Source organism: Haematobia irritans, chromosome 1 (genome assembly GCF_050003625.1).
Source record: "Haematobia irritans isolate KBUSLIRL chromosome 1, ASM5000362v1, whole genome shotgun sequence".
Classification (NCBI taxonomy): Eukaryota; Metazoa; Arthropoda; class Insecta; order Diptera; family Muscidae; genus Haematobia; species Haematobia irritans.
The window spans coordinates 84,488,961-84,514,487 of record NC_134397.1 but is presented as its reverse complement, the minus strand read 5'-3'; the positions used below and the strand labels follow the sequence as shown (position 1 = coordinate 84,514,487).

The 25,527-nt window shown below is 32.0% G+C and overlaps 1 protein-coding gene across 26 annotated transcripts in view; it reads left to right on the top strand.

The window, feature by feature from the left end:
• Positions 1-25,527, top strand: part of bt (projectin protein bent) — a 91,219-nt gene that overhangs the window by 44,285 nt on the left and 21,407 nt on the right. For 12 of the 26 annotated variants that reach the window (XM_075291014.1, XM_075291017.1, XM_075291016.1 and 9 more), the window contains 9 exons: positions 4,016-4,168; positions 4,413-4,448; positions 9,684-9,716; positions 10,210-10,254; positions 17,081-17,228; positions 17,331-17,704; positions 20,731-20,856; positions 24,223-24,922; positions 24,986-25,339. In XM_075291014.1, the coding sequence (XP_075147129.1) occupies positions 4,016-4,168; positions 4,413-4,448; positions 9,684-9,716; positions 10,210-10,254; positions 17,081-17,228; positions 17,331-17,704; positions 20,731-20,856; positions 24,223-24,922; positions 24,986-25,339 (1,969 nt within the window). Of the gene's footprint in view, positions 1-4,015; positions 4,169-4,412; positions 4,449-9,528; positions 9,590-9,683; positions 9,717-10,209; positions 10,255-17,080; positions 17,229-17,330; positions 17,705-20,730; positions 20,857-24,222; positions 24,923-24,985; positions 25,340-25,527 lie in introns of those variants that run through there. The other 14 variants (XM_075291023.1, XM_075291007.1, XM_075291006.1 and 11 more) reach the window with 7 other exon arrangements.

Here is a 25,527-nt window from a genome sequence, read left to right as displayed (position 1 = left end):
CGTAAACTAGCAACTCGCTATTAAAAGTTGCTAATATTTGTTCCAGAGATTCCTGCAATATTTATTCATTAAAACATCGTAAGTTCATTGGATAACGTCTGACAAGGAGACGCTGGATGTATTATTCGCATGCATTTTCCTGAAAATCGGACGGCTGAATCATTGTAATCGAATGCAACTCATGAGATTGATTATGTTCGTGATTGCAATTATCTTTGCGAGTGCATTTTTCGAACATTTGATACTCACGCAACCACACCAACAGATTATTTTCGTGACGCTTAGGAGTACTCACGTATTTTACTACTTATTGACGCACACTCACGCAGTTGGCTTTATCGTGATGCACGACTCACACATGAGTTACGAAAACTTCTGTGAGGTTGTGCACGTGCAGGCTCAATAACGTACACCCGAGTTGAATAGTAAACTCATTGTTAGCTCAAAATGTTGACGAGATACAGAGGATGATATGTGAACTTCCAACTAAGAGACTAGTTTTAGCCACTCTGGAACAAGCCAACATTAATTGATACGCGAACAAAGACTATTCAGTCCATTGGGATAGCACATTGGTGAACTTATCTCTTATCACTGAATGCTGCCCGATTCTATGTTAAGCTCAATGGCAAGGGACCTCCTTTTTATAGCCGAGTCCGAACGGCGTTCCACATTGCAGTGAAACCACTTAGAGAAGCTTTGAAACACTCAGAAATGTCACAAGCATTACTGAGGTTGGATAATCCACCGTTGAAAAACATTTTTTTTGTTCCGTCGAAGCAGGAATCGAACCCACGACCACTGCACCACTGAGGCTCCCTGATGCCTTTGGTCTCTATAGGAAAAGAAATGATAAAAGTGGCAAATAGTGAAGCTGCAACAGAATCGTTGGACTCTGTGACTCTCAATTTGAAACTGGTCATGACTGATCATTTCAAGTTCACCTAATATGGTTGCTGGAACTGCAAAGCGGATGAGCAGGCAAGACTAGGTTAGGTATAGGACCAGAGAATGAAGCCGCTAAGTCGCCGCCGATATTTTTTTTTGCTAGTCGACGCGTCCGCCGACCAGAGAATGAAGCCGACCCCTTTTTGTCGGCGGCGGCTGACACTAAATTTTTACCTCCGGCGGCGGCGGCTTGACGGCTAAGCCGATATAAATTTATCCATTCGGCGGTGGACAATTATCCATTATAAAATCAATTTTGAAATTATTCGAATGGGAATGAGATTAGTTGTACAACCAATCTAACAATCAAATTTACATTGAATTCAAATTTTCTGAGCAAAGTTTTTTGCAAAGTTATTATAGCAGCTTGAAATTGATTGATTGTGGTTGGAAGGTTCAAAATTTTGGAATAAAATACGACAATTAGTAATACATTTTTCTGACTTAAATCGATATTTTTGATTAATTGGCGGCTAAATTTGAGTCGAAATGAGTCGACATATACGGCGGCGGCGTCGACTGGTCAAAAATGGTCGGCGGCGACTGAAATCGGCGGCGCGACTCGGCGGCTTCATTCTCTGCCGCCGACTCAAATGTAGCCGTCAATCAATCAAACATATTTATTTACATCAGAAATATTGATTTTTATAATTTGATATTTTCTGCTAAAATGTTGAACTTTCCACCCACAATCATTCAATATCAATTTGCAACAACAATTTTGCAATATCCTCTCACAGAAGATATGAATGACATGTTAATTTGATTGTATGACTGGTTGTAAAACTAATCTAATAACCATTCGGATAAGCTCACATTGATTTTATTATGAATAATTGTCCGCCGCCGAATAGAAAAATTTATAAGGGCTTAGCCGTCAAGCCACCGCCGGCGGAGGCTTCATTCTCTATATAGGACACCTATTCTATTCAATGATACCGCCAGCCAATAAACCTCACCAAACTGTAACTTTTTCTGGTTGCGTTGGTAGCTTTTGCGTTGCTTCTGGCTGATCTTCACTCCCAAATCGATAATTCTGCTTACTTACGTATCCATTGAACCAAAAATGAGCTTCGTCGCTGAACACAATTCAAGCGCGCCATGACCTTTCTTAACAGAGCAAGCATTTTGATAATAATATTTCAATAATTTGAAAGCGTTGTTCGTTTGTAAGACGATTCATGGTTGAATTATAGACCAAACTGGAGATGTTTAACACTGAAATGTGCGTCAGCTGTTTAAACCAGTGTTGCCATAAAGATAATGGTAAAAAAATCACCCCTTATGTAAAGGGTGGCTAAAATTTCAAGGGCCGAGGTTGATTTTGAATAAAACACAAACTATTTAGGAAATTATTGTAATTTTATTTTATTATGATATATTGGTATTACTCAATTATGTGTGGACCAAAATATCGGCCAAATGGGCGCCGCGACCTTGGTGGCACACCTTCACCCGATGGTCCAAATTTTCGATGACGCTGAGGCATAATGGAGGTTCTATGCCGTTAATGTGCCGAATTATCTCATCCTTTAGCTCTAAAATTATTGCTGGCTTATCGACGTACACCTTTTCTTTCAAATAACCCCAAAGAAAAAAGTCCAACGGTGTCAAATCACATGATCTTGGCGGCCAATTGACATCGCCATTACGTGAGATAACACGGCAATTGAATTTGTTGCGCAAAAGAGCCATTGTTTCGTTAGCTGTGCGGCAAGTTGCACCGTCCTGCTGAAACCACATATCGTCCACATCCATATCTCCAAATTCGGGCCATAAAAAGTTCATTATCATCTCACGATAGCGAACACCATTCACAGTAACTGCCTGTCCGGCCTCATTTTGGAAAAAATACGGCCCGCCAGCCCATAAACCGCACCAAACAGTCACTCATTGTAGGTGCATTGGTTTTTCGACAATCACTCTTGGATTCTCATTCGCCCAAATGCAGCAATTCTGCTTTTGACGAATCCTCTGAGGTGAAAATGTGCCTCATCACTGAAGATGATTTTCATCGAAAATTGATCATCCACTGTTGCCATTTCTTGGAACCATTTAACACGTTGTTGGATTGTGTATCTCTCCATGGTTCGAATTGAGTAAGTCTGAAGTAGAGAAATGTCAAATAAAATTCGGAAAAAAACTTGGCGTGTAGGTGTGGTTCACATTCAACATCGGCCCTTACAATTTAACCACCCTATATCATGAGCTGCCACATTTCGAAGAAAGAGACAATCCTTTGGTGTGAGTTGCCGGCTGCAAGGTGAAAGCTAGAAGGGGTAGTATCCGAATAGATCGATTGTCTAGGTCTAATATAAACATTACTATTCTAACCATCATTTATGGTTACTGTATTTATCCTCTTTATCGTTTTATTAAAATAATTTAGCCTCAGGTGAATAGTGACTCTACTAAATGACTTATTTCTGAAAAGGGAATTTAGTGCTTATTTTGCATTAAGGAGCAAATCAGACGACATATTAACTTTCAATGCACTTTTGATACGGGACTCTATTGGCAAGCCCTTATTTTAGTCAAATCTGTTTTGTGAAGATTTGTTTTTTTTTATTTGTAATACGGTTTCTAACCCAAAAAATCCAACAATTTCTCTTCCGATTTCGGAGTTTAATGTATTCTTATTTTTTAATTTCTGCCAAGGAAATTTGGTATTTTGCGGATTCTTGCAAAAAATAGTTTTTTATTTTTTTTACAATTCTTATCTTGGTTTGTAAAGACAACTTCTTGTAGAAGTGTATCAAAGTGAAAATGAGTTAGCGAAATATATAAAGCTTCACAAGTTTTGCTCAGAACAAGTTGGTTCCTTATCTCTATGCATTTCAAAGAGTTATCTTTACCCTTTCTCACTGTACGACGTAAAGGTTGCCTATGCATTTTCTATAAGCGCTAAATTTTATTCTAATCAGCAAATTATGACGAGACGAAGTTAAAGTGGTAAGATTTCCTGCCATTCTGCGTATCTATTGAAAGCGCCACTAAAAACGAAATACAATCTACGCAAAGATATCTCCAATACGTATTAATAACTCGCATTTTTGCACAATTTCAGATTGAAGCACCAAAGGTCCCTAAGGTACAGCCACCAGCACCAGGCGAGCCACCTAAAATTGAAGTTATTCGCGAGAAGAAACCTGAAAGTAGACGTGGCTCTTTGATTCCACCTGAGATGGGTCGCCGTCCGTCATTAATAATTAACGATGAGGTATGTTGTGCCATGGACAAAATTGCCAAAATTGCCCATTCATTTTGTTTATATACCTTAAAAGTAGTTGTATATTCGCATTTAGTTTATCATGTTACTTATTGTGGTTAATTTTCATGTTATATCCTCCAACACCTCAAACCAATCAATTGATTTTACTACAACACTGTTTACAACATATATCACACATTCCTCAACCACCTTGCCTTTGACCATGTTTGTAATGTATATATGTACCTCGTAGAAAAAGCTACGTCCTGGTGAAGTAATGGACACTAAGGTAAGAATGAACGTACATTTATTTAGACGTCTTCATATATTTATCGACATATGTCGATTTTTTTTTTTGATTTTTCTACACTTCAATATGTTAAGTTCAGTAATATGGTGATGTGAAATATAACATACCAATTTGAATATTTGGAAATTGCGTTCATGGTTTCCAAGTACATACCCAATACACACTAATTAACAGATATGGAAGAAATCAAATAATTCAGAATTCAGACAAGACGCAAGCACAATTTCCAAACAGAGTATTCAGTTCATACTTGCAATGGATTTTTAAGTGTGTGTACCATGATTTTCATACCCAATAGAGGAGGAAGATGGGAAATTGACGCCATTGTCCTAATGTGTTCTACACGAGTTTTAATCCATAAAAAAACTAACAATAAGACGATGCTAGATACAGGAACTAACTTAGAAAAATCTTGTAAATTTATGGCGTTTTCTTTCCTTGTAAAATATGAGCACAGGAAGCAGTTCGAGAAGGTTTAGAATTATGTTGTGTAAATAGCACCTCGCACAACTGCCGATAAACGAGATCGCTGCAATTATTCTTAAACGCAGAGTTGCATACACTGTTCATAGTGACCAGTCTTTAATTATTTTGTGTTAATTTTACGTTCACCCTGTTTGCTCCCTTGAATTCTTTGTGAATTGAAAATTGAATAATTTCAATAATTGTATCCCTATTTTATTCCAATGAAATGTATTGCACAGAAATAAGGAACACACGAGAATGTTCTTTATATTTATTATTTTATGTTAATTTTACGTTCACCCTGTTTGTTCCGTAAAATTTCTTTGTGCTCGTTAAAATGAGTTGCAGCATTTTAGAAATGTACATTCTGTAAAGACATAATAAAATCATATCATTTTTTTTTTTTTTCAGAAAAGAAAACGCCATTAATTTCTGAATTATTACACACAAAAGAACATTACATATTATTATTTTTTTTAACAAATAAAATGTAAATTAAAAATTTCGAGAATGTATTATTAGGCTAGGTATATTGGTAGTCATTTTGTTACCGCAGAAGATGATCTTCTCTCTTATCAATGAGTGCTGTTCAAGTCTATGTTTAGCTCAATGACAAGGAACTCCCTTTTTAGAGCCGAGTTCGAACGATTTTCCTATTATGGTGAAACACTTACAAATGCCACCACCGTTACTAAGAAGGGGATAATTCTCCGCTGAAAGACTTTTGGTATTCAGTCGGAGCTGGGATTGAACCCATGGAGGGCATGCTTACCATTGCACTAGGGTTACTCCCAGAACATATATGGATCTAGGCTATATATGGACCCTTTATATGAAAGTAGGGCATGTTAACCATTGCACCACATATTTGGACCTTGACTTGGCATTATGCAAACCTCAATCCCATCTTCCCTTCTCTAATATCTTCTTCTAGTCTTTTTATGATGTGTAGTACTACAATTGAGTGAATCTCATCTCCCATATATGTATCCTAAAATTTTCAAATAAGATTGTGCATTATGTCTTGAAAATATTACTTTCTACAATAATCATTTCGAGTTCCACACTTTGGTTCGTAATGGTCTAGAATAAACTTTGAATGTTTCCCAAAAAGACAAAACTGACACATCGGCTGGCGACCACATAACGTTAAGTCTTGTCCTATCCGACTTAAGTTCCACAAATTACAATAATAATTGTAGAAATTGAGTGTAAGAAATAACGAGAAAACTCAAATCACATATTATTAAGTGCGAATTTTTTAATTTATAATTTGCAATTTAAAATATACATGCTTCTGACGTTGTAAAATACAAATTCCTATCTTCTTATTCTATGGTCTTTAGGCGGAACTTACGTCGGGTAATCAGCCCTATAAAAGTTTTCATATGGCCATCATTTTTATTGGTAAATAGGGTTGTAAACAATAGCATTAGTATTAAATGTGAATCCTAGTATTTATGTAGCTTCAATACATCCTATATTCATTGCAGTAAAAGGGCAACCTACACTGAAAGGTTAGCTGACCAACTTTTAAGTTGTACAACGGATATATATGTAATCTAGAAATGAAAATAACTTTAATTTAACATCATTATAAGTTTGTGGAAAAGTGTAACAAATCGGATCGCAAAAACAATGTGATAAAATGTAGATGTCTGTCACCGTCTATCGGTTTCGATTTTATATACCCATCTACATATTTTACTTCTTTAGGATAGAGCTCGTAATTTTCAATTGATTATATAAAAATCTCAGGATATTTCGACCTTTCCTCAATTTTGGTATTAATTCCGAGCCAAAGATGCGGCTTCTTTAAAATAACGATTTTCTTAATGACCTATGTCGCTTTAAATCTGCGATCAATAAAAATCAAATAAGGTAAAAAGATTTCATTTATGGAATTTCATTCTCTGTTTGCGATATATTAATAAAGCCATTTACGTACAAACAAATGCCGAATCAAAAAAATCCAAATTATATAGATTTTTCAACTTACCACACAACAAAAAAATTTGGAAGTTCTTCCAAGAGCACAACTTTAAAAGCACTTCCAGAAGATGCACTCCCAATGATGTTCTTTATTTTAACTACCCAGGAAGTTCTTTTAATTCAATTTTTTATAACTTGGTTATTTCATACTTTTAACGATAATTTTAACTTTTTTTGTTTCAAATAGGTTAGAAATAGAGTAAGAATTCATAAAATAGTACAAATCATTTAAATCTTGCCAACAAAAATGCTAAATCCAATCTGAAAAAAATTGTGAGTTTTTGAAAATATTTAAGGTCAAACGTTTCCGACAAGCGTTAGAATCCATTAAAAATTATAAAAATTATTTATTTGAGAAAATATCACAGATTTTGTTAATTTACATCCAAAACATTGAATTCGGGTCACACCTAAAGAAGTGATGCAAATTCAGTACAACGGCTGTTGAAATGGAGGACTTCCGTCCTATGACAAGCCCATGTTAAATTCATCGCTTCTGCGTCAATTTTGCACCACTTACATATCGAAAAAGAACATTTTCATTACTTTTTAGCGACGCTTTTTTTGCTGGGCAGCAAAAAAATGTCGCCAAAAAAGTAATGAAAATGTTATTTTTGGATCCGGAAGTGATGCAAATTTGACGCAGAAGCGATGAATTTAAAGTGGGCTTGTCATAGGACGGATGTCAACCATTTCAACAGCTGTTGCACTGAATTTTCATCACTTCTTAAGGAGTGATTCGAATTCTGTGTTTTGGATGTGAATTAATAAAATTTGCTATATTTTTCCAAATAATTTTTTAATTATTTTATTATTTTTTATGTATTCTAATGTTTATCTGAAAAGTTTAACGTCAAATATTTTCAAAAATTCGCAATATTTATAGAATGGATGTAGCATTTTCTTCGACAAAACTTAAATAATTTATACTATTTTATTAATTCTGACTCTGTTTTAACCTATTTGAAACAAAAAGAAAGTTACAATTGCCCATTGAAAATATGAAAAAAGCGAGTTATAAAAAATTGAATTAAAAGAACTTCCAGTGTACTTAAAGGAAAGAACATCTTTGGGAGGACATTTTTGGAAGTGCTTTTAAAGCTGTGCCTTTGGAAGAACTTCCAAATTTTTTTGCTGGGGTAAGGAATGTTTTCTTAATTCACAAAAAAAAACTTTAAATCAAAGAAACAAATTTCCAAAATTTGTGTCCTTAATTTAATAAACAAAATTTTTGAAGATTATAAACTTTTTTTAAACAAAATTTCAATATTTTAGGGAAATTTGTCATTAATATTGTGTAAATTGGGCATACTAAAAATTAGGTTGTGTAATATTTAATACCGTGTACTTAAAGTAAAGAACATCTTTGGGAGGACATTTTTGGAAGTGCTTTTCAAGTTGTGCCTTTGGAAGAACTTCCACATTTTTTTGCTGGGGTAAGGAATGTTTTCTTAATTAAAAAAAAAAATCAAAGAAGCAAAATTTGTGTCCTTAATTTAATAAACATAATTTTTGAAGATTATAAACTTTTTTAAATAAAATTTCAATATTTTAGGGAAATTTTTCATTAATATTGTGTAAATTGGGCATACTAACATTTAGGTTGTGTAATCTTTAATACCGCGTATTTTCAGTGTAGATTCAAGGCTAGATAGGTCGTTTTTTTTTAAGAAGCCACATCTATGGATCGAAAGCAATACCAACATATTTAAGGTAAGGTCAAAATCTTTGGATGCAAATAAACTTTTTTTGAATCTATTTAGGTCAGATTTTTTCCAACTACGTAATGCGTTTGTTTAAAACATCCTAGTTAATCGCAATTTTTTTTTAAACCCTTGCTCACCCTATGTAATAAAGTTATTTATATATATATATATATATATATATATATATATATATATATATATATATATATATATATATATATATATATATATATATATATATATATATATATATATATATATATATATATATATATATATATATATATATATATATATATATATATATATATATATATATATATATATATATATATATATATATATATAGTACCAGAAACTTGAAAAGAGAGAAATTAATATCTTAATAGGAATCCGTGCCATTTAGAATTGTGATATTTATAGAATGGAAATATAACGAAAAATAGGAAGAAATTTCCAGAAATTTCCAATATACAGCATAGAAGATAGACGTACATATTAATGTACTTCGCGTCATGTGCCCTGCAATGAATATCGATGTGTACGATAGAAACACCTGCATAAATATGTTAAGGTATTCCCACAGATATGCTCATATATCGATACTAAAGAAATGAACATGAAATTAATGAAAAATATATGCATCACCACTATGAATATGCAGTCCCATGTAGGTGAACAAGCACACTCATTTTATATATAATGTATTATATTTATAAATATGTATAAAAATGTATTATATTTATACATGCCACTATATGGCATGTGTGTATGGGTGCATTTCACTGAATATGATTTCAATAAATTAACATAAAAACGAACACTATACTTAGTTCTCATTAACCAATCATAGGAACATAAACACATTAAGTTCATGAAAACACAATAATACATAATAATAATAATAATTTACGAAAATGTTACATAAATAAAAACAAGTAGTAGCATACAATCGAGGTATTCAATGAGTCTATTTCTATTGTGATAAAAGTATAATGTTACATAAGACCGTCATTCAACATATTTCATTTGTTGTTTGAAAATATTCCAGCTTTTGAGACCTGGAGAAGTTCCTGAAGGACAGGTGAGAATGGACGAGCTAGTCATTGTAATCGTTGAATTTATGTTATGATTTCAACTAACATTAGGGACCATTTAACTAGTTATGCGGCAACAAAAAAAAATCAAACAAACAAAATAGTTAAATAAATTAAACTCAAATAGTTGAAACCCCTACATTTATCTTCGGATTAAAATATAGAGCCTAATTTATTTATAAGCGAATTCATTTCAGTCTACTAAGTCAACCAGAATGCTTTCCCGCATTGGCTTGATTGACAAGATACCGTATATCTTCTTAATAGTAAAATAGTGAAATCTCCATACGTTGTTCTAACTTTAGATGTTTTAGTTGCAGTTAATTTTTTTTTGCCGCGCTATTATAAGGGCAAAACGAATACCTGTTTTTTTTTTGAAAAGTATAGAACTCTGAAGCAACATTACATCTTAACATTTATTTTACACCAGACTAATTACATAAATGTATTCTTTTTATAAAATCACTATAATTATGTAAGCGGGCAAGCGAACAATATTCTTGCAAAATGGGTGATTCTAAACAGGTTTTTACTTTTTTTTACTTATTTTATGAATAGTTTTAAATTCATATTCATATATGTAAATAACATATATATATATATACATATATCGAAATACTTTATGTAAATACTTCACCGATAAGCATTGTGTGTTGTTGCTATCTAAAGTTGATGAATATTGTAGATACATGTACACTACACGTTTAACAGACAGGATGTTTCAAATTCCTTCCCACTCCCAAAAATGATTTTTTCATATATATATAATATGGTGTCCATTATATAGCAATATAAAAATCCGTTCATAAATGTTTAATATAACAAATTCTAAGAGTTATATTTCACATGAAAAACTCTTCTTCCCTTCAATTTCACCGTGGATCCCATAATTCAGTGTAACATATTTAGCAAATTGAACTTCAAAATGTAATGCTATTTAATTTTAGTTAATATTTTATAATTGTAATTGTAATTTAGTTAATATTTTATAGTAGTAAATGTGTTCGATTTAATATTTTTGTGGAACCCATATTTTCAGATCAGTTTAAACTGATTTGAGTTCTCTATCCTCTACTTACAATGTGTTGTACAGTACTTCAATAAATATTAAACAACAAACAGATTTAAAATCTTTTCTCACATGTTTCCATGTGTATTTCAATGAAATTCATAATAGATAAGAAGCTTTTACAATTGCAGTTTTTGCAATATTTGAATTGTTTTAAATTACTAATTTCTCATAATCAAAAAATGTTTGCTTTCTTATAAGTTATGTCTTCTTTCTTTCGATGTTGTTCCTTTAAATGGAAATAAATTCTCGTAGACAATCGCCATAAATTATGTTATTGTCAAATAGGATTTTATTTGTTATAAATAATAACAGCGCATTTGAAAATTTAACTCATTGGTCCAAAGATTCCTTTTGAAACAACGATTGAAACACTTTTAGTTACCGAATAATGTCACCAATTCAGACAATAAAGTCCCAATCTTTTTAATTAAATATAGCATTTTACACTACATTCTTGTAGAATTATTTTAAGACAAACATATTTGGCAATGAATTACTATAACTGAATGACATCAATATGACATCATTGCAGAAATATCATAATACAAATAAATGCCCCCAAGAGTAAAATTGGCATTTTATTATTTTTAATTAGGAAGTGGACCAAAATCAACGTTTCAATAATTGCAACTTAAAACGTTGTACAAGGCCTTATAATTTGGGCAAACAGAGGAATGTCTTTGTATGATCGTCTTAGTATGATTTTCTGATTGTAATTAGCAATGTAAATCCGTCCGTCTGCCCATATGTACTTGTACTCAAGGCGAAGGTCCCTTAGTTTTGAATTAGAAATTCTAAATAGAATTTTATGACTTCCACAAGAATTCGTCGAATGTTGTCAATAAACTAAAATGTAAATTCCATGTACCTTAAGAACTGGCTAGGTCGAGGTGAATGTATCAACAAAATTCTACACGTAATAAGAATAAGAATGCCTTCAATTTTGAAAGGCAATCCAGATCCTAATGACGCCTAGAAAATTATTTTAAAAACATTTTCAATAACTTGCGTAGCGAAATGTAAAACATTTGGTGAGTTAGATTTTGTGCGACCTATACCAAAAGACATATCATTATGTAGAAATATATGCACCTTCACTGATATATAAGCACACAATATTATCTACTTTCAAAACTTGTCAATTTCAGAGTCTGCAATATTACTCTACGAATATTAATGTGATTACTTTACATAAAAGGGACGTGATAGCTTTTTGTGTTAAGGAGATATACTATATCAATTTATACTAGGCTCTTTACATATATAATCAACATAATTGACATCATAAGTTTTTTTTTCCAAATTGCCGTGTATTATATATCATTTGTTAGGCCCTTATTTAAATGTAGTTAAATATGCATGTGTACTAACTGACTTTGAAATAAATTGTGCACGTTCCTTTTTAATAGGGGCTAGTCTTTTGTAAGACTAGCCGAAATTTTAATTATATTCTCTACACCATTTACACTACACATTTTTCGATGCACACCCACACAACATTATTATGACGAACACTCTGCTTCAAAACTATACACACAGTCAGTTACACATTGTAGAAGGAGATTTATTTACAAATACTTGAATTCTATTTGAGGTCGTTCCATCATTTGCATCTGTTATCATTTGTATCAGTTTCGCTTTGTAGTTTTTAATATGTATATTCCTTACAACTATCTTACTCTTCACACTCTTTGGTAAATATTTTCTAAAAGTGGTTCTATAACTATAAAAAAGATTTTTCTTTCCGGAGGAAAGAAATTTTAAATAAAAATGATTTTTTGACGCTGAAAAAGAAACAGAAACAGTCGGGTTTATTTTCTAAACTTTGATGTAAGTTTTCGTTCCGAAGGAATGTAAGTTGTCTTTCGATTCGAAACTCCATATCATGAAACGGTGTATGAAATTCAGAGGAAATTATTTTGTTAAGTTTTCATCTAAAGAAATTTTTTTGTCAGAAGTTATACCCCAAGTTCCGATATTCGGAATCGCAAATCGGAAAAATTTAGTTTTCTTCTAAAGAACAAAATTGAGGTACTATCGGACTTAAATTTAATTTGTATTTGAGTTTCTTATTGAAGAGAACTATGTTGCCAAAATTTATGTTAGGCCAAACAAAAATTTTGCGATACCGAATTTCGGAACATATCTCATAATCAGAAGTGCAAGTGATGTTGTTAACAAACACTTATACAGAGACTGTACATTGTGTTTTTATTAAAAAGAAATGTGAACATTTTCTACAGCGAAATAACTTTTTACTGACCTTTAGGTACTACTATTTCGCAAACGCCGCTTTCATAAAAAATATATCTAATGTACCTTATTTGCTCATATGTATTGACTACTACCCATGTACAATAAAAAGATTTGACAGTTTATCAAAGAATTTATGTGGGAAAAGTAGGTTTAAAGTTCACTTTAACTTTTTCTATAATAATTCATTTCTTTAATAATCCATTTTAAAGAATATATAATCTTCATAAAAAGTTGCTTTTGCATCAAAGAGGTATAATTTTATTAATTTTTTACTGATTTATTTTTGATTTTAGCTGCTAAACTCGAACTGGAAAAAGACTGTTTTCCATATGTTTGGGTATAAAAATTATATGTTTGGAACTCAAATTTTTTAACACAATATTTTTAAGTGCAAGCATATAATTTTCATAAACTAGCATAACATGTTTGGGACATATATGTTAATATGTTAGAACATATTATATTTGGGACATAAAATGTTTGTAAATATAATATGCTTAAATGCAAACATATATAAATTTGGAAAAACATATATGTGTTTAGAAAGAGAAACCTAGAGAGTATAATGCAAGTAAAATAATGGAAGTAACCAATTGGCGCTTTAAAAATATATTCACACAAAGAAAATTTCATGAAAATTTTTTACTACCAGTGTATGCCCTAAGGTGAAACATAATATGTTTCAAAAATACAAACAATATTTTGTTTGGACCAATCCTGAAAATATATATGCAATCCTGAAAATATATACAGAAGCGATTTTTTTTTGTTTTTGAAGGTGAGTATTAAGTTCGAGTTTAGCCGCTAAAATCACTAAAGTGGAAACTAAATCAGTAAGAAAAATGCATGAAATTATACGTATTTGTTGCAAATTTTATTATAACTTGATGGGGAAAAGCCCAAAGCAAATGTTCACAAAGTTTGTATTCCTTAAAATGGATTATTAAAGAAAAGTAATCGTGAAAAAATGACGTTTTTAGCGGCTAAACTTGAACTTAATACCCACCTTGAGGGTGTACTCACCCTATTGGGCTATTTGTTTTCAGTTGTATATATTTAGATAGTAGATTTTATCTGTTTACAGATACCGCACTGTAGATATTAATTTGGCATTATCGCGCTAAAACAGCCCTTTTCTTCTTTAATAATTTATTTTAAAGAAAATACACTTTTTCAATTGTTGCCCACCAAGTTGTAATAAAATTCCCCACCAAGTTGTAATAAAATATGCCATAAAAGTTATTCTGCTTTCATAGATTTATATTTGATTTTAGCGGCTGAACTCGAACTTAGTACAGCAGACTTTTTTCTATGAGTGATGCTGATGCAACAAATAGAATAGTGGGTGCTGGCTATTCTATAAAGATATATCCCTAAATATATAAAGTTGTAGGTTGTTGAGATGTGAGTCGGTAAGGACTCCGTTGATTCAATATTCCTTCTATGTCATTTATCATTACATTTTGATTAATACAGATAAATTGGTTTTAGATATTGAGTCGTTCTCTTTCAAAAAAGGAGTAACTTTAGCATGGACCACTAAAATTGGACACATTATTGTACACGTGTATTAAGGGAATGATTTTTTATTTAATAGTTAGAATTGATTTGAACAAATTCAATGCAAATGCAATAATTTTATCGAGTGCATACCCAGATACGCTTTCCCACTTGCTTCATATGGGTAATTTTTACCTGAAATTAAGCATCATTTAACAATACGAACTTATTTGAAGTTAAACTCACTTAAAACACGGATTATACCAAACAACAATTTATTATAAATTATGGGAACAAATGTTTAGTGTTTGAACATTTTAGTTGGCACTATCAAATAGGACTTCAAGTAGATTTTCATTTTGGCTAAGAAAAGAGTTGTGATCCGGTTCTTTTTTTATTATATTACACTCAAAGTAGAGTGTTCTTTTCAGAGGAACGACATTTTAGACAAAGTTTCCTTTTGGTTCTAACAAATTTAGTTTTAAAGCGAATAATAAATTTAGAGATATTCGTTGCAATGCATGTCATAAATTCGAGTTTATTTACTCTTGAAGAATCTACGTTGCAGAGATGGGGAACTTCGTTTGTCTAAAATTTCGTTCCGGAGGAAAATATTTTTTCTCTGGGTGTAGATATTAAAAATATAAAATAGTGTACACTATTAAATATATGGATATGGAAATATGCTCTGTTCTTATTCACTAACCTCAAACCTCTTCATTTTACAAGATTAATAGAAAGACGTTTATTTGAGGCGAAAATCAATAAATTCTGAACTGCAGTTAAAAATTTGTAAGTGTAGAACTAATCGTCGATTTTCCAGAAAAACGAATTTCGCCCTAAAGCGAAATAGTAAAAAACAATGTTGATTACAATACCATACCCATATGCAGTGGTGCCAACTGTTTTGGGCTGAAAATCGTCAATTTTAAAAATATTTTTAGTCAAAATCGTCAATTCATCCCAAAGAATTCGTCAAAAAATCGTCACTCATAAAACAGTTGAAAAAAAGATTTGGGAACAAAATAAAAGTTTTATTCAAACATCTGAGGCATCCATATATTGTATACACAATAAAGCTGTTATTAAAAAAGGAGTTTTATTCATTTTAGTTACATGAATAATGCCGTTTAAATCTCTAATTAAGTCATATAGTTTCCAGTTTTTTAAGCGACGATTAATTTAAATATTATTATTTAAATTAATATATCTGATTGTGACCACATGTACTACATTGTTTAACAAAATTTTCTTGCCAGAAAAATGTCCTATTCTCCAAGCGAATTTAAATCCTTATTACTTGCTCATGTATAATTTTTATTATTGTTACTATTATCGGTAATGAATAAATAAATAAAGTGAATTTAACTAAATTGCTTCATGGCAATCAGAGCTATTTTGCTTTAAATAGTTTTTAGACAAAAGAATACCTTGCAATGTTTAAGTTTCAAAGGGTTTCCGAATTTTAGGTTTATTTATGTTGATTGCTTTGAAATTACTTTCTACATTGGACACTGGGGCTGGGAGAAAGCTACATATAAATTGTCATATTATTGAGATCCAAAATAATTTGTTTACATTCCAACTTATGAAAATCGTCAACTTACAACTACATCACTTTGAAAAATCGTCAAATCGACATAAAACCCCTTAAAAGGAAACACTTGAGTCGCGCATTTTAAAAAATCGTCATCTCATAACTAAGTTGTTTAAAATCGTCGTCAAATCGTCAAAGGCCAAATTTTACCTTCAAAAATCGTCAAAATGACGAAAAATCGTCAGAGTTGGCACCGCTGCCCGTATGACCTCACAAAACCCTCATGAAATATCGTTTACCATTATTATTAGTTTTATTCGGATAATAATTTTGTTTTTGTTAAACAATTACATTACACTTGAACATAATTATAGCACATTTAAAAATTCCCCCAGTCGATGGGAAATTTGCATATACCCAAAATACAGTATATAGTATATACATCTGCTTATTTACACCAACACATACATACACCAATGATAGACGTAAGGCTATAGCACACCCTATGTAATTAACTTGTATTTTTGTTTTGTATGGATCGAAACCCCTCGAGTACGAGCTGTGGTAAGAGAGTATCCTATGAAGTACACTTGTTCTTTTCCACTACCCGATATATATATAACAGAGTTTTATTATTTTTTGTAGACTTGAATGTCTATCACATCGTAATTAATTTTTGTTTTTTTTTTCATTATATTAACAATTATGGTTGATTATTTGTAGAAATCGAAAGTGCTAACATTTATTTTTTTTGTGTTTATAAGCATTGTAGTAGCTATGAATTGTAGGAAGAAGTAAATAAACTAAAACTGTATGCTGACCATTTATGCAATGAATGCTACCCCTCTCCTTTATTTTGAATTTATTTTTATAATTTTACTATTCAAAATCAATCATGTCATTATTATTGACTAATAATATTTTATGTATCCTTGTCGTGTCCGTGCTATCGAAATGTTGCGTGAATGGATTTGTTCAATGTACAGAAACGACGTCCCTCTATCGATGTGCGCCGTCCAAGTATACAGGATCTTGAAGATCTTATTAACAAACCATCAACCCCTCTGCGGGAGATCGGCGATGGGGGACCACCACAAATTTTGGACGTACAAGAGTCGTATTCAGTTGTGGAAGGTAAGTAATGATAATGATCTCTGTTGTTAAGTTGTTTATATGTCAGTGGATAAACGTTTTAAATGTATGTTTAAATGTTAATGTTTCATGAAAAATCAATAGATTCGACGGCCTACATGACAGTAGGCGTAGAAGGCAATCCTGCTCCAACTTTCAAATTCTACAAAGGTGTTAGTGAAATCCTTGAGGGTGGCCGTTACAAGTTTTTGACCGACGGCCAAACAAATACTATCACTCTGTGTATGCGCAAGTGTAAGCCCAACGATGAAGGAAAATACAAAATTGTCGTATCCAACATACATGGCGAAGATTCGGCTGAAATGCAATTATATGTTTCCGATTCAAGTGGCATGGATTTCCGCGCCATGCTAAAGAAACGTCGTTATCAAAAATGGGACAAAGAACAAGAAGATCCCAATTGGGGCGATCTAAAAGAAACTGAAAAACCCATTCCAGCATTGAAAAAAGTCGAAAGGGTAAGATACTTTAATGACAAAAAGACATATATGAAGGAATATAAAAAAATAGAGAGTAATGGCGTATTGGAATTTATTCCAAAGGAATCAATCTTTAAATCTCAAAGGCCGTGCATAAGTCAACTTTTCAATATCAAGGGAATTCAAATATGTAATTGGGTCCACCCAAAGTATACAATGGAAGGATATTTTGTTAGAAAGCTTAGAAAATATTTTCTTTTGGAATGTGTTATGCATTGTTCATACTATAACTTGCGTTTTGAATCCAAAATATCTGAAACAATAGATGAACCGGTTATTGGGTTCATGAGTTCGGTTTTGTTGGATTGCGAATGCTCATTGAAAGAATATTGACCGATGTTCGCATATGGTTTGCCCATATATTCTGGTGAATGAACTCAACGATTCACACAGTATGGAGAGGTGTTTGTTACACCGAGGTAGTGCCCAGCCTTTGCACTTTGTTTGCATGAGATAAACTCGAGTTTGGGTGCATATAATAGAAACTTGATTATTGTAATCATATTCGAAAAATTGGGTGATTGTACACTTCAATAATCCAAGCGTGCTAAAACTGTTATTTAACCCTCTAATGCCCCAATTTTTTGCTAGCTTATTAAATTTTCAATGTTAACGACACAAAAGCAAGAGAACTAAGCAAGAAAAATTTATACCGTAAAATACAGCATATGTTGCAAATCCTCTTGAATAGTTTAAAATAAGTTTTCTTTTTATTTTGCCCATTTTTGTTGCCTTAAGGTGTGGTTTACTAAAAGCTTCCTTATTAAATGAAGCCCGCCTAAAGGCGGGCTTGGGCATTAGAGGGTTAATAAGCTGTTCCGGCAAACGCATTCGCAAAAATTTTGCCGAATTGAAATGGCTTGTGTTTGAGCTTGCGAATTCAATATTTTACGGCTTGTTGCATGCCGTTACGACGTAATATACGCGTAAGAGTTGATTTGCACCAATCAAGCCCATATTCGAAGTTTATTTCTTGTTTTTTTTCTAATATTCTGTATATTAAGATTGATTCTACCCACTAAAGTAATGAAGCGTTTGGCAACCCCGAAAACTACTCTGTTTGCAAAATAACCCATCGCCTAATTTGCGTTGCCATAATGTGAACATAAATTTAATTTGAAATCGTGTTAAACTAATTCGCACGATTTCAAATCATTTCAATTCCTCCGCATCATTACTGCTCATATAGTAGTCATTATACTTCGCGCCAATAGTTTTTGCAAAATCGCCTTTCAGGCAGCGACCGTTATAGCAGATATCAGAAGTGAAATCTGACGTCTTGAGAACACAAGCATATCTAGTGTGCCGTTTAAGGTTAAATGGGGCCATATTTGCTTGCCATCTTAACAGCCTTCTCACGGAGTAAGAGCTTGCAGGTAACCAATTTGGAGCCATCAGTGCAGAAATGATGACAACATTAATTGCATTATAAATATTTCAAACAATAATCATAATATAATCCCAATATACTACAAACTTCGATATATTATTAAGGTGAACTCTGCATAACAAATATTCCAAGAAATTAAATTAACCAAACCTTTTTCTTTTATTTTCCGAAAAATATTCTTAGCATTGGCTTATTCGTAACAAAGAGATTTAGAAACCTACATTTCAATAAGCTAGAATAGTATCGGAGAGAATCTTACCTTTTTGTTGTTTCTTTCGTTTGTTAAACAAATATGAGATTCATTGGCTTTCTTCATAAATATATTCATATTTGGTTCATAATTAGTATACTAAACAAACTATTAATTTTCCTAAAGGAAAATCCAAAACAAAAATTTCTCTTTTACATCCATTAAAATTGAAATTAGGATATTGTCTTCGTATTGAAACTAAAAATCTTTTTAGAAAAATACATTATATTACTTCTAAAGGAAGTTTGCATTCCCTCTATGCATTGCCTTTTCGGGACCGTATTGAAATAATGATCAGCAAAACTATATTAGCTTAAATTAACATGAACATTTTTCTTCTGAACGATGCGCTTTCCTCCGCATTAAACATATAGCCACCAGGATCGCGTAGACCATCATTGGCTGAATTGATACCAGACTGGCCAATTCTTCAACCGTTTCGGCGTGAAGAGGTTCGATATCTTTGATTCCAATTAATTAACAGTTCTACTATCGTATACAAATTTGTGCTCTCATTTATGTGTTAACCACATAATATTTTTAAATTATTTTTAAATATTTTCTAGAGCTGAAAATTAAAATCATTAACCAATAAGATGTCAATTTATGGTTCCAATTACTACATTAGTGATCGAGCGAGCGAAGTGAAACTAATTATTTTCACAATGAAATATGGTTTCCTTCCTTTTGGATTCAATATTTTTAAGAAAATTACTTAATTGCATTTTGGTGTTGACAGGCTTTGAGCCTTTGACGTAGAACTTTTTTTTGGCATTTTTTTCCCATAGGATTTTATTTTCAAGATATCACATCGACAGAAAGGTATTGCATGCATGGGATATTAGAAAATTTAATGAGATTATTGTTTCGAATCTTGATGTTTCCAATCCCAATATATTGTAGGGATTTTGTGTACCTTTTTTTTCAAAAACATAAATATTTTGAATCTCTAACTTTGTTATATTTGTCTAAAAGTTTCTTTTTATTTTTTTGTAAAAAAAAAAAAACAAATCTATATATATTATTTTTTTTTGTGTATGTTCATGTACCACAAATTTTTAACATGTAGGTATATACATTTTCACAAAATATGTGTGCATGTTAAATTATGTTAAGTATTTGTATGTGAAGAAAGACACATATTAGAAACATATATGGATTTATAAATGATATAAAACCACGTCATACATGTTTTTTTGTTTTTGGTGTAACGAAACTGGAATTAAATTTCTTGTCCCATTTTTCGACAACGAAAAGTAATATTGTGTTATTATTTTACTTGCTTTTTTACTGAAATGATATCAAATTCCTTGAAATGATATTTATGCTTGACAACGTTGTTATATCGAAATTACCGCCATGTAGAAACAAGATTCATTCTTGAGTCCCCTGATTGATCAGTTCGCAAAGGAAGGAAAGGACAAGAAGGTCGTATTTGAAGCACGTTTCAGCAAGCCCAATTGCAAACCAAAATGGTTGTTCCGTAAAGACGTAAGTATCTACAAGAAACAATTGCCACGTAGAAAATAAATATATTTTTCATTATTATACGAATATCAAGTGCACAAGTATATTTTACAATTTTACTGCCAATTGATTATTATGTAATTAGAAGTAATAATTATTATAAAGGAAATTATCTCTAAGCATGCGATTAACATATATTGGGGTATTAGCTATATTATTATATAGTAGCATTTAGTACAGAGCTTCCCAAATGGGCGGTGTACGAAAAGGTTCTAGGGGGACGCAGCGCCATTTTTGGTTAAATTTGCTAAAACAACACAAATTTGTAAGTTCAACGAAACATCAATAATATACTACAAAAGAACGTACCATTCGTACATTTCGAAATGTTAATTTATAACCACAGTGAGAAAAGAGTAGAAATTAAACGCAATGCTATAATTTGTTTTAGGTTTTCCCTTATTAGTCGTTCCGTACATTTATTTGCAAGGGCTAAATTTCTTGCTAAAACATCAGAACTAGTATCCACTTTTGTCTCCACACATTTTAAAAATTTTGATATTATTATTCATAACATTTTTATTTTAAATATTTTTTAAAAGGAAGTACAAAAGCAGCTAATATATCACTTCGTATGTTTTACATAAAAATGTGTCCATATATATATGCCTACCTTAGGGATCCGTCTATATAATACTCCGTTCACACTGTCCGAAGTCTACTGAACTGATTTCAGTAAATTTTCAATGAGGAAATATCACCTGTCTCGTAGAGAATTGCAACATCTCGTTCAAATTTCACTTTACTGCATATACAATTCCGATTTCAGTACTTAGAGATGAAAGATATAGACGTCTTTTGACAATTCATAATGATTTTGCTTATTTGCAGTGCTCAATTCATTGCAATCAATTGCGCAGTCAAGTGACTCAATTTCTTTTTGGAAAACGAGAATTACCATAGGTTAAAGGTTAAAGTGGCAGCCCGATTAAATTTCAGGCTCACTTAGACTATTCAGTCCATTGTGATAATTACCATACAAATCAGTCAATTTACATAACAAAAAAGGTGTGGATGTATAGAATTTTATATGCTTTTACAATATTTGGTGTTTCATCAAGTGAACAAAAGAAAGAAAACAAAATAAAGCCAAACTAAAAAGTCGCTCATTTGCAGACGAAAAAGTTCCATCTACGGTGTGCAGACGAACCACAGCGCTGTGAATTCACATAACACGTCTATACCTTATCTATGGTAGATGTATGTGCACATATGACTTTGTTTATGTTTTCATATATTAGGTTAGAAACGATTGAAACTTAATTGTTTGCTCCAATCTTGTGTTAATTCGAAAGAAACAAGTTTATTCTACATTAACTGGTAATTAATACTCAGTGTAAAATAATAAAAAAACAATGTATACTTTTTCTGTTTGTAAACAAAGCATAGCTGTAAAGTCCGCAAATGGACGAACACTTATTTTTTTTGTCAATGCAAAACACTTTAGATGTTTAAAGAATTTTTGGCGCTAAAAGATATTTTGGCGTAAACGTAGTATAAAATTCAAACAAATACACTCGCTGATTACAATTTACGAACAAACTGATTATTTATTAAAGTTTCACAGTTAGACATGAACTTTGTAAGGAGAAAGTCTATTTCTTTCTAAAATATAACATCTCGCTGAAGATGATCACCGAAGCTGTATCGAAATATCCGAGAATAGTAATATTTCAAGAATAAAGTAATGAAAAACAATTACATCAGCATTTTTTTTATTAGTTTATGACCTGACAAAATAACGAGATTTGATTTGTGGATTTAACAGTTGTTTATTGTTTACAAGTAGAAAATGTAAACATTGGAACACTTTTCAGTTCACGGTGAATATTATGATTTTAACATAAAATTAACAGTTGAGCTATTGATTTCTTTTGACTTAAGATAAGTTTGGAGCAAACAATTGAGTTTCGTTCTGTTTTGGCCAACATAAAAACTTCTCAAATATATCAAAACAAACACAAACCCGTCTCTGCACATGCACAAACACATTCATCTACAATGAAAATTCGGGAAGGGTTACATAAAGCGCATTTTTTTACTAAAACCACAGTTGCACTAGGCAGTATAGGGGATTTTGAAAGAAATATTTGCCTATTGCTAATCATTTAAAATCAAGGAGGATAAGAACAGAAAACAGGAACAGGTCAGCAAATAAGAAGTATTTTTATTATTTTCTGACCTGTTCCAGTTTTCTGTTCTTATCCTCATTGATGAAAGTTTTATGGCGAACCTAATTTAATTTGTAGGAAAATACATTGTATGTTTAATATTTTGTTGAATACCGTTTATTGGTAATGACGGCCTCGTAAAACTTCGGTATTTTTTTTGTCAAGAATATAACAGCCCAAATTTCATTACATATCAGTCCAAAGATTTTCAATAGGGATGAATACTGGCTGTTGTGCTGTTCATCTCATCATGTTTTAGATATTAGCTATGTTCCAATAAAAATCCAGTATCCAGTAAATCCAGGTTGTTCCCATAGTGTTTTGACCGCTGTTCACCAATATCATATGATTAAATGACAAATTGTTTACTATTAGTTGTGCAATTAATCGTATAATCGCTGAGAAATCCATTTCGTAGCCCTACGGATAGTTTAGTAATCTAGTAGCAGAATCCTGCCTGTTTCATTCTTTGATTGTACAACACAATTGGCAAACTTTTTATTATTAATTATCGTTAAAAGCTGCACAATTCTAGGTTTAGTTCAAATATAACAACCACTTTGAGAAGTTTTACTGGCTGAAATTAAAACATAAATGCAACTACCAAACTTCTATAACCTTTGAAAATCAACTGGCAGTAAATATATAAATGGCTTAATATAAAAAATGGTTTTGTTTCATTTTCGTTACTCCTCAAAGTTAAAGTTAATAAAATCCGTAAAATTTTAAACACAACCAAAGATGTAACAAAATTTTTAATAAAAACAAGCAACGCATTTTATTTCTCATTTGAAAATATTGGTAGAATATTGCCAGTTTTCTAACAGAAGAGACGATGCCTTCTTATATTAAGCCATAAATATTATATATTAAAGGATTATATTATATACTATTTTATAAAAACAACCTCTGTCTTTTATTGCTTTATTCTTGCGAAACAAATATTTTTGAGTAACAGACTATTTATTAATAATCAAAATAAGAGCAAAGAATATAAAAAAATATAGAACTAACGATCCAAAAGGCGTTGAATTTGATTTATTTGTATTTCTAATGCTGGTATTTTTTATTAAAAAAGCGGCGTTATCCTGCTCCGTATTCTTATCGAGTTTTTGAATTTTGCTAACCTATATTTTGGTTTTTAATTTCCCCCTGAAAGGAATGTTTCCCTGGAAGCAAATATAAGTTTAAAAATGAGAACGATACTTACACACTCATTATTTCAACTCCCAAAGTTGAAGACACGGGCAAGTACACCATTGAAATTGGAGGCGTATCAACTACCGGTTTCCTGACAGTTGAAGAGGCTGATCCATCCTACACATTCACTAAACCACTGAAAAAGAAATTGGAAGGATTTACTCAGCATGAAACCAGCTTGGAGTGCTCCGTAAGTAGTAGCATGGCTAATGTAACTTGGTTGAGGGACGGAAAGAAAATCGAATCGGACGATCCACGATATCTTATTTCGAAAGATATCAATGGAAATCTCAAACTTATTATCAAAGAGTGTGTCTTGGAAGATACTGGTACCTATACTTGTCAACTGGATAAACAGCCCGACAAAACAGAATGCAAATTGAAAATAGTCGAATATCCATATAAATTTGTCAAGGTTCTGAAGTCACAACAATGTGTTGAGAAGGATACAGTTACCTTGGCCTGTGAAATAGATGATGCGGCCGGAGAAGTACAATGGTGGCGAGGCGATGAAGAAATTAAGCCCGATAAGCGCATGCAAATTGTTAAAGATGGTCGCAAGCGCAAATTGATAATTAAAGATTGTAAAGTGGCCGATTCTGGAATGTTCAAATGTACAACAAACGCTGACAAAACTGAAGCCGAAATTATTATTAATTGTGCGTGAGACACATTATATTAGTAATCAATCCATATGTAATATATATTAATATTTCTTTCAGATCAAAATCGCTTCAACAAACAGCTTAAGAATACCGATGCTGTGGAGCGTGAGAAACTTGTCTTGGAAGTCGAACTACAGGACCAGACAGCACCATGTGTTTGGAAGTTCAATGGTGAACCAGTTGAACCAAACGATCGTATCGAAATTAAAAATCTCGGCGGTGGTAAACATCAATTGGTATTCAATAGCTTAGAAATGAGTGATGCTGGTGATATTTCATGTGAATCTGGGCAACTTGTTTCGAATTGCAAGCTTTCCGTTCGTAAAGGAGAAAGCAAACCAAATATTGATTGTCCGGAAGAATTTGCCGGACCCATATCAAGTCCAGTAGTCATTGAAGTGCCATACAAGGGTAAGTTAGAACGATCATATCCCTCCCATTACACCCTGTTGATAAATCTGATATGAAAACTATGTGTTCAGAAAACCGCCTAAAACGTGCACCGAAGAAATTCCTTCGTGATAAGATATTCTTTTTGTAAAGGAATTCAATTTCCAGAACAACTTTTTAGGTTCAAAACACAAGTAGTTCCATTGATC